The following is a 15581-nucleotide window of genomic DNA, read 5'->3' as shown; positions in this document are numbered from 1 at the left end:
CCGAAAATAGGGAGGTACCATTGTATGGGAGCTATACGAAATCGTGGACCTACATGGGCCATTCCCAATACCAAAAGTCCTGCAGACATAATATAAATGTAAGTAAAATTTTATCAACTTACTTAACGTCGCTTGAAAGCTAGAGTGATTTCCACAGACGGACAGCGCTATACCGACATAGAATTCTATGCTGATCGGGAATATTTATACTTTGTGGGGTCGAAAATGTATATCTCGAGGTGTTACAAACGGAATGACAAACGCAATATACCCTCCATACTATGGCGGAGGGTATAAAAATAAAACCAGACTCTATGGGCATATTAAACACATCCTACGAACATCAGCTCTTGAAAGGGATATTAAATAAGCCGATCTTTTAAAAACAATAAGCCCCACCCCTGTATATTGTTCAATATTTTCTTTTGCCTGCCACAAATCGTGGGTATTTTTAAATAGGCACACAGCACGGATATATATAAATATATGTAGATATATACTTACATTTTTGTTTGGCTTTGTCCATGGCGGCGCCGCTTGTATCCTCTAGTCTATACATATAAAGACCGTTCTATTTGTCGTGGTATGCGCGGGAAGTGGGAGCAATGTGGCAACAGCAGCTGCAGTAACGCTAACGGTGGCTCTGTTGGTTACAAAAAAAACAAGTGCGCCTAACGGGGATTCACCGTCCAGATTTTTCCAAAGAATTTAAAGTGTCGCCGGGGTTCGTATCAAAAAACCACAAATTTCTTGGAAAAAATAACTTTTCCAACGGTGTTTGTTTGTTTGTTTCGGTGTGTGGAAATAATGAACGAGAGGGGTTGTCGGGGGGGAAAGGTAACAACAATGCACTAATATATTAAATTACGTTGTTGCTATGTTTGTGGTTATTATTTTCTTTTCGTTTTTTTTTTGTTTTTGCTTTTGCTTTGCTATTTATTATGTATTAATTTCCAAAAGTAGTTGGTATTATTTGATCTGTTTTGAACACACTCTGTACATATTCTTTTTTGTTTGTATTTTTTTTTCTTTTCAATACAAATTCTTATTACGGGTTGCTCTACTATATGTTTGGTCTTAGTTAATACTTTTCTAAGACTGTTTTTTTTTTTTTTGAAACTTTTTTCAGTGGTTAATTTGAAACTTTTTCACTTAACTTTTGTTGGGTTTTACAAAATTATGTTGTTATTGTTGTTTTTATAGTTGTCAACGTGCATAATAATATTGCTGTTATTGTTGTAGTTGGGTCTTTCAAGACAAGTACTTTGAACATTTTTCACATTCAAAATTAACGCCACAAAATTTAAATGACAACGAAACATTTTACAAACTTTTTTCCTCTGGTCTGTTACGGTGAACAAAAATGGGGCATTTCTTGTTTCTTTTGCTGTTGTTATTTTATTACTTTGTTGCAAAATGGTATACAATTGTTATTATTGTATTGCAATCTTTTTGAAATTATGACATTCTTGTTTCTCTGTTTCACAATATTTTTTTAAACTTTTTCTTGGCGTTTTCTTTATTATTTAGAATCTATTCCGGATCATTTTGAAGCCGCATTTAAGATTGGAAAATCTGAAAAAAGAATAAGAGAAATATTGATTAGATCAAAATGGTCTTTAATACTAAAAAAGAATTCAATTGATAATTTAAAAATTATTTAAAAAAAAGTAGTAAAATTTGCAAAAATAGGAGTCTCTAGTAGGTCCGATTATTTATAAGAGCTTCCTGTAATAAGGCAAGGAGGCAATTTTTTTTAGAAAACCTAGGTTTAATAACAAAAATTTATTTAACAGCTCTCCAAATGTCTTATTGTTCTACGAAAAAGTAAAATAAAAACTTTTATAGAAGAGAGAGAGAAAATATTTGTCATTTCATATTTATATAAACAAGAATTCCGCCCCTTTCTTAGTCCATGACATGGCATAGTAAGCCCATCTGAAAACTAAGTTTGCTGTCAAAAGACATATTGTGATTTGAAATTGAAAGAGAGTCAAATCACAATGGTGCAAAAACTACCAAGTTTATTGTTATATTTTTGACAACAGTACTCTTCCTGGCCGACCTTATGTAGGCATTGGTCCATGGTTATCCATTGTTTTTAGTTCAAAAATATAGTTAAGCTATTATTAAATGTGGATATATAATTTAATATTATTATTTTTGTTAAGAAAATTCATAGAATACCAAGTAGGCGCATTTAATTATAAGTATAGAACACACAGGTGGATTGAAATAAAAAAGAGAGGTAAAGGGGAACAAATATGCCTCAAAAACATATTTTGTTGCTAATACATTCCATCATTTAATATATGTCATTGAATGGTTGAAGCGTGTGTCTGTCAAAACATGTAAAGACCACCGGCATAAAATACCATAAACTACAAACTTTTCATATTTTGCCGCATTTTACAAACGATGAATAAGCTATTCATGCGACCAAACACTTTCACTTGGCAAATACCACAACTAGGGAGAAATAAAAAAATGCGAAGAAAGTCAAAAGAAAACATTGAAAACCAACTAAAAAGCGCTAAATTACTAAAGCGTTTTGCTGTTAATCACGCCAAGGTGGTAAAAATAGGCTACACAAAACTCAACAGCATACACACGCAACGCTCTAAAAGCTATCACGCGCCCTCACAACAATTGGCGCACACATGTGAGCTGAAGCGATCTGGTAATGTTTGTCATCCTAGTACCCATAATGTATTCACAATTGGGTTGAAAGCAAAAAATTGGAAATAAACAGAATCAATCAAACTTTCAGCATTACTTTAAACACAACTATATACCACAAGCATTACTTGTAAGCTTAAATGTAAAGTATTTAGTACTTGCTTTCAATGCGAAAATATGGGGTAGGATGATGTTTGGTAACTAGTTACTGTTGTCAAAATGTAGTGTCAATGTAAAACCCATCATTTGTTGGTGAGAGAGAGAGAGTTTGCTGTATCATTAATCAAGTTTTTTACAGAGAGAAAAAGTTATATATTTACTTGTAAAATTTAAAGGAATAACCCATTATTTTTCTACATCCAGGTAATTTTGTTTGCATTACCTTGTAATGAATTATTCCGCCGAGGTGGTTCTCAAAATGCTGTTGGGAAAGGTTTTGACATATTTTATCTAAAAACAATTATTTCAAAATAAATAGCCTACAACTCGGCAGTATTGGGGTTTGAAGTGGGTATCCGTATATCTAAATAAAAAGCTACAAGTCTTCATTAAGTCTGGAGATACCATTTTAAAAAGCCCTAAGCTAAAGGCCCTACTTAAACAGATTCTTTTCTGGAAATGTGTAACTTATGGTTTGTTTTTTGGATGGCGATGGGTTGGTGTGTAGCTTTTCAAAAAGAAAAATCTACTTCCCATCATAATTTGTCTCGCTTAGCTACAGCTGAGCGTACTTTGCTCAAGACACATTTACACACGGCTACACACACATACTTTTGACAGAATATTTACATACAGGTCGCATATATGTATGTGTGTAGGCAACTAAAACCTTGTGTTGTTGTTTCAATTTGCCAATGTTGTTGTCATAGGAAAATACGTCATATTCTTCTGACCTAAATACTGAAGAAAATATTAGCGTTTTTTTGTTCTTGTTTTTCATTTAATCTGTCATTTTTGTGACAGCAACAAAAACAACTACATTTTATCTCTAAAGACTTAATTATAGAAAAATTATGAAAATGAGAAAGAAAAAACCGTTGTTTAAAAATCGAATGGGCTCGACATTGAAAACTTGAGAAAATCTCCGATATTGTCACTGTTGTGTACCAAAAAACAACTTTGAGTTAATATTTATTTGCAAAAAGTCTAAGCCCTATTGCCTGTTTGAAAATGTTGTTTTTTACTTTAATTTTTTCCTTCCCAGAAAATTTGACAAAAAAAATTATTAAGCCCGGCAATCGAATTAAATGAAGCGCGCCAAAAACAACTATTTAATCCTGTGATGGTGGCTTCCAAACAAAAAACTTTGGCATACAAAGCGACAACAGAATAATTATGTCATGGAGAAGTGATGCAAGTCTCCTACAATGTTGCAACAAACCAAAAACTCGAATCGGTTGCGTATTGTAAAAACGTTCCAGATGATAAAAATATTGGGTTCTGTTACTGACCCAGCCGGCTGTTCAGCCGGTTGTTTGTTTGTCTGTCTGTCTGCTAAGGCTCCTGATGTGTGCCATCATCACCGGCCTAAAAAAAGGCAACAAGGTGCTGACTGAAATGAAACTTTGTACTTTTTTTGTTACACCATACTCCACCCAGAGTCCGTCCCTCCGTCCATCCATACAGCCGGTCGGTCGACCAGTCAGTTATTTAATGTTATCTTCATGGATTGTAGTGTGCAGAGTAATATGCAAGTTCGTTTGGTGCGTGTGCACAGCCTGCGTGTGGAGAATGTGTGACTCCAAATCGTTGCTAAGGCGCACAGTTTTTGGCAGGTGCATATTTGTGGTAGGACTACAGAGCAAAGGGCAAAGACACACTGTAAACTAAGACAGAACACATTCTCAATTCTTGAGGAGGGAGAATTTTGACTTCCCTTAGCACCTGTTTTAACTCGAAAAAAAATCAAATTGAAAAATATCTAAAGTTCGTAGCATCAGATCAAATAAAGTATATTATTCCTTCCAAATGCAAGGGAATCCGTTCAGTCATACGAGGCCTCCGTTCACTTATCCCGAATTGCATGAAAATATTTTTTGACACTTTTCTGGCAAAACTAGTCATTCAGGAGCAGTCGCTGAGGGGTAAGTACGAATAGTCACAATCGATTTATTCTCAATGTAATAGTGTCTTTGAAAGATCCGGGATCTCACTTGCAGAGCTGGCAAATTTTTCTAAGAGATTGATCTGCCATCAAAAAGCTATGACTTGAATAAGTCGGCAGAAAACCGGACTCCTGGCCTGACTAATATTCCTCAAAATGTAGATAGATGCGCCTCGGGTAACAGATATTTTCACAGATGACATTTTAAGTCTGCTTACATTTTTCTTGCAAAAGAGCATACATTTTTATGCCGTACTCTCTGAGAAGGAAGTTGCTCGATAATTCTTGCTGGGAACAGTAACCACAACGATCTATTTACACACATTCTTTTCTAAATATTTGCCACACGCTCTTATTCGAAATGTTTTCAAAACAAGTTCAATGCTTCACAATATCTTCATGGCCTATACCTATCTGCCTTCCTATTTTTGTTGTAATTTATGTTATTGATATCATCTTGTAATTGTTTATTCTCTCTCAGCGAAACAAGTTTCAAGTGCGCAAATTACTTTGAGAGAGAGAGAAAAGAAAACAAATTGCCAATGGAAGCAATCACTCATTCATCCAGTGCCTGGCAAAGAAAGAAACAAAGCGTCATAGAAACATTCAAATTCAGCTTTGCATTTGTGCGCATTCAATTACTCAGCAAAAATGAGGCGGCGGACGCTTTTCTTGTTGCAAAAATTGTGAAATAAAAATAGATCCAGAAATGAAAAAGGGAGGAGAGGAAGTTAAGGAATATTGTTTCTGCGTCACATTGTAAATTGAACGCCCACGTCATCAGCCGCATTATCATCACTTCTGGCCTTTGGTATCTGTAACTGGCGCCTAATCGTCACGTGTCAAGCACCTAGATGCACTCACACCTACGTATGTATGTGCGGGATATTTGTTTGTTAATAACGGAGAGTCTTTCGAAACCAATACCGCAAAATGCCTATTTAAGTTTTGTTTTACAACAACGACAACGATAACAATGCTGATAATTATCTATCCCTCCCCGGCTGCCTAGAACAGAAAACGCAGTGTCTAAGGTTGTTAGGAGCGAAAGGGGACATGAATGATTTGGTGGAGGTGCAAGTGAATGTCTAACAACAACAAACTTTGTTTGCTTGCATTGTTTTTTACTTTTTTTGCATTCTCTTCCGGCAACAATGTCTGGCGTGCAAATAAAATTACATTTCAAATGAACCAGCCCCAAATGTTTACAGGGTCTAGTAGTGTAAACACAAATAGATAGGTACTATTTTTAAGAGAGAGGAGGAATGGTTTCCCTAGCCAAAGGTTACTTCGCTAAATACTTAATATTTTTTAATTAGATTGCTTATGATTGAGCAAGGTGGGAAGTAGAGATTTGGGCTTTCTTAAATATTTGCTTAGTTGTCCAATCCAATCCAAGTTTTATTTCAAACTTAAATGTAACATTTTCTGACAAAGAATGAGTAACGGCAGCACAGTGTGAGCAACTCTGGCTACAAAAGCTAAGATCGAAGAGTTTGCAAAGACACACCATTAATGCTAATACCGTCCAGTAGAAATTTCCATTACCAAATAATGGGTAGCCTAAACTTTCTGGAATAGCTTAACTGCTTACAAACCTACCTTCTAATCCATTTTTTACAAGGGCACGTCACCCTAACCGAGTAGTAATGATTAGCGACGTTAATTATTACAGTGCCGACGTTTCTCATTACTGGTAATGTGAAAAATAAGTGATGATTATATTTTACTATATTTACACTATATTCGACCTACTGTTGGAAGGTGTGTTTACTCCGATTAAAGGAAATTTTTTTTTCTTGGGGGAGGGACCCGGGACCCAAGATTTTTTACCCGAAAGTTCGGGTTCAAGACCCGGTTCCACTTATCCGATACAGACAATATAGATATCGTTTGATGCCAAATTATAGCTGACACTTTTAGCTTTCCAAAATGCAACATTTTGTGATCTTTTCTGGGTCTAGAGATATTCTCTTCTGGGTATGTTCAACCTGAACTCGGACTTTCTGGTCAAAAATCTGGGGTAAAATCTAAGAGTATTTGCTACACTTGAGTTGTTTTTAAGATTTTTTTACCGCGTAAATCTATTTCAGTATTATTTTATAATTGCATTTCCCCATTCGCACCCAGATAGGTACTCCAGCACACCGCACCCCTCAAAATCAATCACAATCTTAACATTTTAGGAGCTAATAATAACTACCAATGAAAAGAGTTATCTTCAGCTTTTGGCTGTCATTAAAAAAAAAACATTGTGTTTTGCTTAAGAAAAATACCACCAAAAAAGAGTGCAACCAATAAATAGACGATAATTAGCATCACCTTTTTTAGCCGTACGGCCAGTCAGCCCTTGCTGGATATTTTTAGCACTTGGCAGCAAAACCAAACCAAGATAACACTTGAATTTCGCACAGTTCATTGTACAATTTTAGACCAACGTTTGTTTGTTTTTTTTTCTATTCTTTTTATTTGCCAACTTCAATCTCTTCCCAGTTGAAATAAAAGCTCTTGGTAACGGAGCAACAAAAAACAAACTAAGCCAAAAAAACGAAAACGAATAATAGGTAGGTCGGTGGTAATAAGAAAATCAAATTCATAATAATGAAATGCTATTTTTTGAAAAAGACGAAGAAGAAGAGGAGGAACTGCTTGCTGCTTTTGGCTGGTGTTTGTTCAAACTTAAAGAGAGCATGACGTTTTTAAGGTACAATGACCCACGACAGGCACAGCAACAACAGCAAGGCAGCGACAGAAAGTAATACAAATAAATATCAAACACACAAGAATCCCACCGAAAAGCAACAACAACAAAAGCGGCGACGACGGCGGCAAACACTCTCTCTCACACATGACATCACAAACATACGCACACACACACACACACCCAAACAGAGCAAGAACGAACCAATTTGACGACCGACTGACTAAATAAAGTTGAGCAACACAGAGAGAAGATACAGATACAAATTAACAACAACAACAATAACGCAATTTCTTTTCATTATTTCTAACGGCTATCAACAGCAGTCTTCCAAAAAAAAAAAACAGAAACAATAATGAACTCCAAACATGGTTGGATGTACCCACCAACCAAAACAAAGAAGAAACAAAAACGAATGAATACAAATCAAAGTAAAAGCAGAAGGAAAAAATATTTAAAAACTCAAAAATCTACACACACTCTCTCACCCCTTGCCCAGTTAGATACCCACAGCGTCAAACACGCGCCCGTCACAGGTACAATCAGAAATTAAATGTGTGTTGCTTTGTGCTTCTCAATAAAAAAAATTAAAAACAACGAAGTGCACAGACACACACACACTCACTTCAATATTTAGAAAGCTTTGTCAAAAGAAAGCAGTAACAAAAACAAACAATAATAAAAACATGACAACGACGACGACGACGGCAACGATCACTTGTGATTGAGGGGGTTGTGTTTGGCATAGAACACGGGATTTGTTGAGAGAGTCAATGACGAGTACGAGAGCAGCAGCTCAAAGTAGACAAATACAAATGAGAGCCGGCGGAATGAAATGACTTGCAAATTTGACCCTCAAAATGGATAATCGATTGTCATAAAGTCATAAACACTTTGCCATTATTTATTAACAAAGAATGAATAATTTTGTTGGACCATTTGTCGAGTTCAATTTTAATGATCAGGAGATTTATATGAAAGAAAAATCTCCCCTTTTAAATGAAAAGGATCAAGGATGGGTGATTTACGATAAAACTTGGTATAGCTCCCTGAGAAAATGGGGACAAATTCGTAATTGCAATGCGCCCAATAATCATTCGTTATATTGAAAAACAGAGAATTCTCAAATGTAAGGCTTTGTGGGCTCCCTACTTTTTCAATTTACAACAGTCTTTGACATTTTAGTCATCAATGTGAAGACCTTGAGGTTATTTCCCTTAAAAAGTCAATACTTCAACACTCACACAACAGTCTCATATTTTGTCTCGTAGTCTTTGTTCGACCATATAGACCATACGTTCAGATTTAAATTTGTTTTCCGTAAGTTTTGCCTGAAAATTTGATATTTTCAAAAGCAGATTTTATTGCTTGGGTAGATCTTATGGTCAAATGACCAATCATATGGGAGTGCATATGAACTCCACAGGCCAATAAGCGAATTGAACCAAGTGATCTGTGGGATTTAATTTCAAAAGAAATTACCAAATACAATATAGAAATATGTAATTCGAAAATTCTACCATTGCATTGATTCCCAATTAATATAAAATAGGTAACTTTTTTGAAATGCCATTACCAACAATGCCATTACAACACTTTACAGCATTATATGAAAACACTTTTCAAAAGAAAAGCAAGCCGACGAGAACAAGCAAGAGCGTCGACTTTTAATTTGTAAATGTATGAGAAGAACTGATCTTTGTCAATAAAAAAACTTTGGAAATTCAAAGCATGCGTCAGGCAGCATTGTTCGCAACGATGTTGCCGGCAAGTTCAATAAACGAAACAAGTTTGACGGACGAACGACAAAATGCACAAATGCTGACTCACAAAGCATGCAGTGAAGTAAAATAAATTTAATTATTTATACATATTTAAATAGCTCCTCAATAAAGTGGACAATGAGCAAGACGGAAATGAAAAAAAGTACTCTTATATTAATAACTATATGAAAAAAAGCAAATAAAACATCAATAATGGAGAAGAACTGTTGCTTTGTTAAAACGCCACAAGCTACCATTAGCATGTCATCTGCTGCCCCAACCCACATCTTCTTATTTAATACTTAATTTAAGATTTCTTTGACCTGTTTCCCAAAGCCGTTGACAGCACAATGTCAATGAACACAGCGCATGAATTAAATAAACGAGCCAGTGAACAAAGCATGCATGCACATGGTGGTACCTGACTACTCTGAGTGTTGAATGAAAGTATAAAAAATATGGTCTTTCATGGGATACAATGAATGACAAGCTTCTACAAAAGAAGATAGCTTTAACTTATATATCCGTTAGCGGGGAGAGGAAAGTTAAAAACAAAACTAGTTTCCCCCCTTGTATTAGGCCCCCCTTTCCTACCAACAACAATGTTCTTTATTTGTTCCCTCCTATTTCCTTCAAGATTATTAAGGTTCCTATAGGTACCTAGCAGGACAAAAATATATTATTGATTTCCCCATTTTCAAGTATTCATGGCTTATTATCCGAAATGTATTAGCATGGGTATTTGAAGCATTAGTATCACAATGATTATTATAGTCTATCGAACCACAAATTCATTTAGAAGCGGAAGGTAGCCCAATAAGCAGACAATCAACGAAGAGATAAATGAGGGGTACATTAGATCCTTGTGGTCAAATTTATCGAAGAGTGCCAAGTTAGTGAGTACACCTTTCACAAAGATACAGGTGGATTTTCGAGACTGAATCCACGACAGAAATGTCCTCAATTTGTCTCATTTTCCAATGAAATAGTATTTTCTTCAGAGTCCCGGACATTAATTTTATAATAAAGAGCCAAGTTAGGACTTTTGAAATCGTAGAGTATTCGAACTAGTCCCCTATAAGCCCTCGATACAACACACAAAGTAGTGTTGCCAAATAATTTGCCAAGGACCCACTAAGAGAAACAAAGAGATATTAGAAAATTGACACCGCTCACGAAAAAGAACAAAAATGGAAATCGGCGTTTCTACTTACTTTTCATATGGTGTTGTTTTGATAGTCCTTTTCCGTGAACGTTAAAATTCCGGGTGTCTTGCTGATATTAATTCGTAGCATTTTCAATTAAAGTTATTCCAATTTAACAAAATTATTTATTAAATGTATTTTGTTTTTGTTGCTATTGTTGTGTCGTGGTGTTGGTGGTGTTGTTATTGTTGTTTGTGGCGATGGCAATAACACAAAACTAAACAGAAACAGAAAAAAAGAAACGAAACGTTGTTATTTGAGTTCTTTTGTCTGTTCACACGGTACTGTTTTTGTTGTTGTTGCTGTTTTTGGAAGGGGACAGAGGGACAAAAGAACACAAAAAATCGAGAGAGAAAAACACACACAAAACAGATAAAAATAAAGAAACCAAACAAACTCTTCGAAAATTGAGAATAGAGAGGCAAAAAGGAATCCAACAGCGACAATAATGACGTTATTGTTCTTTTTGTTGTGTATAATGTGTTGGTGTGTGTGTGTGTGTGTGGGAACAGTTCGTTTTCGAAGAAAAATGCAAGGAGCAGTCAGATCAAATTGTAGGAAATGGAATTTTGATTTGTTTGTATTGTTTTGTACTCTTGGTTCCGTGTATGTTCTCTTATCTTCTCCCACCAGTGCGAGAGGTGGTGAACGAAAATGTTGCTATTTTTCAGGTTGGGAAATGCCAAACAGACGACAATTACTGACTTTGACTTGTCAATTGACGACTCTTCTGCTACAAAAACATCAGCATCTCATCTCCTACAACAACATGTCGGTCGTTGGCGTTGCCATGAACAAAAAGAGAGGAGAGCCCAACGCCATCCAAAATGACGACAACGATAATGATGATGACGACGATAATGAAGATATTAGACTCCAATATGACTTGTAGTGTGTATGCTAAATATTTGCAGTCAACTAACTAAGCCTTCAGCAGACGTCGACGGCTCAGTGCCGAGGTCGGCAGCGACGTAAACGACTGCGCTACCGGCAGCAAACACATTTTTTTGCACAAAAACACTATCCTTTCTTCTCTCAGATTCTCTTTCCACAGATTATCTGTATTTTTTGAAAATTATTTTTACTTTTAAAAAATATATTATTTTTTTGAATTATGTACACACTATTTTGATTTTTTAAATTAAAATTTATTTGGTTATATTCACATTTTCTGGGCGCGACGTTTGTCGCTATTGGAGGGGGAGACACACTGGCAAACACACACCAGCAGAGAAAGAGAGCGACGGCAACGACGACGACAAAGCACAACCGCACACACACACAATTTACCCCGATTTTGTCCGCTTTAACAAATTTCCGTGATTTTTTCTTTATTGTGTTATTTTTTATTTCATGGATTTTTCATATATTTGAGTAATTTTTATTTTTGGAAACGAACTTTGCGGACAGGCAATATTGAATTACTTGCTTTTCTATTCCGAATTTTCTCCACCGTGGATGATTTGCGTTCTTTTCGTTTAGTATTTTTCGGCTTGAGAGAATGAATGAGGAAAAAGAATGAACACAGAAAGCAAGCCTTTTTCCCAGCCGTATATTTGCTTTCAACACAATTTTTTTCTTATTTCAAAACAATTGATATTTATAATTTTGTTTTCATTTATTGCAATTACATTTTTCAGCGTTTATTATTAAATAATTTAATCTTAAAAACGTTTTAATCTTACAAAGTTTTTCGACGCGACTTTTTTATTTGGTCAAACAGCAACCAAAGTCTGAAGACGGTGTTTAGTAAGTACCGCCGTTGCTGGAATGTGTCGCAATGCTTGCAATGTTGACGCCGACAAAACTCTTTGTACCCCGGTTTGTGTTATCAACTCAAGGTACATGCGTTACTTTTGTTGGCTTCATATATCAGGGAATAGAAGCTTCTTTACACGGACATTTAAAGTCGACGTTTTACGAAAACGCATCATTTATTTGTCGTGAAATCAAAGGATTCGACAATTTCAATAAAGTGTTTTATAAAAACATTTTTAATATATATTTTAATATATGACACATATTTTCTAATCTTATTTTTATAGAATATTTTAATGGCAGCTATTGTTAACGTGGACCTTGATTTATATTAATAGAAATGTATAATTTGTTCTTTGTCTTTAGCTTTATATATCAAATTGTTATGGAAATTGGAAGATTTATATATGTGTTAAACTTCTAAAAATAAAAATAACCTTGGGTCATAAAATGTGTTTACATTGAGCATATTTGTATTATATAGTACGTTGGCAATAATATTGTATATAAGTCAAATTCATTTTATTTATAAAAATTTTCTTGCTAGAGCTTGGCATAAACAGTAAATGATTTCAGTTTTAAACGTTAGAGATAAATTATGCGAAAACCCCACATTTTTTACAAAAGAGGAGGATGAACAAGAAAACAATTAAGCAACACACCAATTTGGTCACATAGATAATATTTGTTATCCTGATAATAAATATATGGTCGTTTGGAATTGTAGGGTAGGAATTAACAATAGAAAAAGTCTTATTAGTCTTCATTTAAGCGTTTAATTTTTTTGTTCCATTTTACCGATATTTTATGGATAGATACCGCGGAACCAATAGGATGTGACAAGGGTTCACAATCCCTACTAAGGCATTTAAATAATAAGGCATTTAAATTATAGAATAACGATTTATATTACTAAGACACATGCTTGATTTCTTTATGTGGGAACATTGTATGCCAACCTTGATTGATAATGTGTACTCTTCATTGTGTTATTAAGGTTTGCCAAAAATTTGGCATTCCAAGTAAAATGATAACAAAATCATTGGTTTGGCTTATTTCTGCATACATAGCGCATCTTAATTGCTGACATGTTGTTCTATTTGCTGGTAAGACATTCTTAAAAACTAATAACAATACATTTTAAAAATTGAATGAAATTAGATATTTCGTTGCTTCTTCTTGCCAAGGGGTTCTAATGAGTGGCATTCAAAGTAAAATATTAACAGCATTTCTAACAAAAACATTTCATGTACAGTCTGCCACGCAAGTATTTAAAAATACAAATTAATAATTAAGGGTGTGATAAGCTAGTCTCCTCATTTATTTTGTGAGGGATAATTCGTTTCAATATCTGAACATGACCTCTTTTGGGTATAATACTAAAAATACCGTATTTTGCTTTAATATTTGAATATATATTTTTCATTTATTTCGATTTATATTCATATCGAAGGTTATGGGATTTGAGTTTAGCATAGTATTTAATAAAATATTTATTATATGACTTACATACATAAGTAACGCAATATTGGTAGCTGACTTTAAAACAAAAATGGATGAGATCGAAGGGATTAAGAAATATTCTGTTACTTGTAAATTAGATTTAGTTATTTGGGGATGTTAAATTATTTGTATTTTTGTGAATATTCTTGTACATTTCACTGCTTGCATTTTAATGTTTCATATCAATAATGAATCAGTCTATCAAATGAATATTGTATTGTATTTAAATTATATAATTGCTTGTTCTTAGTTTGTAAAACGCATTTGCTCTTATAACTAAATACATACATACACATAAGAAACTAATATATTTATTCTAAATTCATTCATAAATAATTGGACATTTTTGCATGTTTGGTTGGTTACTTGAAGCGTGTGTATTATATAAGGTTAGAAAATAATTTTAATAAATATTTACATTGCATTTCGTCTTCGGGTTCTGGGAGATCAGTAGAGGCTTTAGAAGCTTTCCCTCTGTTGTGGGTACAAATTTGAAAACGATAAAAAAAATAATCAAAGCCATCAACAAAAGTCCAATGTGTTTTTTGAACAACCTTTGTGGAATTTATGAGTCTAAATAATACTTTAGGGTATAATGCATCTTTGGAGGAATACACTTGGCTAGACTTGGCCATTATTTTTACGTTAAATTTCCACGGGAAGTCGTAGCTCAGCTTTTCTACATTTACATGCTAATAAATTGGTTAACAGCACTTGCACTACTAAGCGTTTCCCTTGCGAAAACCCCCGCATTTTCAACTGCCTTGGTTCCCTTGGATTTAGGTACAACAATGATAACTGGTTTGTCCACCTCCACCGTTGGCCCCACTGCTGGAACCATTTCTCACCACGTAATCATTGTACATGAGTGAATTTGTAGAGGACGTCTTGCTGTAGCTGGTGTGAATTTGCTGTGACGTATTGTCAATGGAGTGAATGGTTTTGCACGAGAATTGGCGATGATTTGAGTCCTGAAAGAAACCCTTGTATTATGGCTGTGGAAAGTCAATATTTCGCTCGAACAAATTACCTTCGGTTGTATGGGAAAGCAGCACCATAATATGAAGGCAACAAAAGCCACAAATGTGCCCACCAACAAAATGAAATCTTCAATTGTCTGGAATGATGGAATTCAATAAACCAACCTATTTTGATATTTGGTTAATATTTTCGGTGAACTTACCGGTTCCTCCCCAAGTAACACGAAATTTATTAAATAGGAAAAATCGTCAAATGGTGTCATCTTTATAGGACTCCGTGTAAAAGTGTATCAATGATAAAAGGATCTCCGATGGATGCGAGTGAACGTCTCAATGATTTATTGTCTGGTTGCTCCAAAAAATACCAAAAATGGCAACAAACACTTTAATAAATCCAAAGAATTGACGAATTTGTTGTTTGCAAATGCAATGTCAAATAAGACATCCCTCAATGACAGCTGTATCCTTTGTTTACATTGTACGAAATAAGGGATGTTTATGATGATGTGTCATTTAAGTACAGAAATAAATGTCCGTTATTTCAAACTTGTGTTCTCATAGCATTCAACCTTTGGAAGTTTAGTAGTAATTAGTTTTAAGCCTCAGAACTTTTGGGGTTTTTATGTTAATTTTGATTAATTTTTGTTCCTGTTCGATTTGGCGCTAATGGCTATGCCACGGGAATATTTTGTATCCCTAGCTACAATTTTAAGTTCGAATACAGTAATTCACCACTGTAAGTATGTAAGATGAATCCCAAATAAGTAAGACTCTGGTCAAAAATGAATGAAATGAATCTTTGGCAGCATTTAAATTTTTCAAGCAGTTGTTCAATTTGTTTTGAAACTATTAAAAACATTTGGGATTAACTGGTTCTGAATAGTTTTG

The 15581-nt window shown here is 34.6% G+C and overlaps 2 protein-coding genes across 9 annotated transcripts in view; both read right to left on the bottom strand.

Annotated features, from left to right (window-relative positions):
* The window catches only part of LOC101889398 (serine/threonine-protein kinase minibrain), a 43049-nt gene extending 30819 nt beyond the window's left edge, over window positions 1–12230 (bottom strand). The window contains exons 1-3 of one of the 8 annotated variants that reach the window (XM_059122305.1): window positions 12138–12230; window positions 10462–10669; window positions 505–1575 (exon numbers count right to left, since the gene is read on the bottom strand). In XM_059122305.1, the coding sequence (XP_058978288.1) occupies window positions 505–559 (55 nt within the window). In that variant the 5' untranslated portion in view covers window positions 560–1575; window positions 10462–10669; window positions 12138–12230. Of the gene's footprint in view, window positions 1–504; window positions 1576–10461; window positions 10670–11157; window positions 11532–11618 lie in introns of those variants that run through there. The other 7 variants (XM_020040151.2, XM_020040148.2, XM_020040149.2 and 4 more) reach the window with 7 other exon arrangements.
* Window positions 12231–13603: 1373 nt separating this feature from the next.
* Window positions 13604–15216, bottom strand: LOC101889222 (uncharacterized). Its single transcript, XM_005177290.4, has 3 exons — window positions 14897–15216; window positions 14744–14830; window positions 13604–14684 (listed from the first exon to the last, which is right to left on the bottom strand). The coding sequence occupies exons 1-3, from the start codon at window positions 14954–14956 to the stop codon at window positions 14493–14495; spliced, it is 339 nt and encodes a 112-aa protein (XP_005177347.1). The 5' UTR covers window positions 14957–15216; the 3' UTR covers window positions 13604–14492.
* Between the last annotated feature and the right edge of the window lie 365 nt (window positions 15217–15581).

Source organism: Musca domestica, unplaced genomic scaffold (genome assembly GCF_030504385.1).
Source record: "Musca domestica strain aabys unplaced genomic scaffold, Musca_domestica.polishedcontigs.V.1.1 20, whole genome shotgun sequence".
Classification (NCBI taxonomy): Eukaryota; Metazoa; Arthropoda; class Insecta; order Diptera; family Muscidae; genus Musca; species Musca domestica.
The sequence above is the reverse complement of the archived record's forward strand: the minus strand, read 5'-3'. Positions and strand labels throughout refer to the sequence as shown.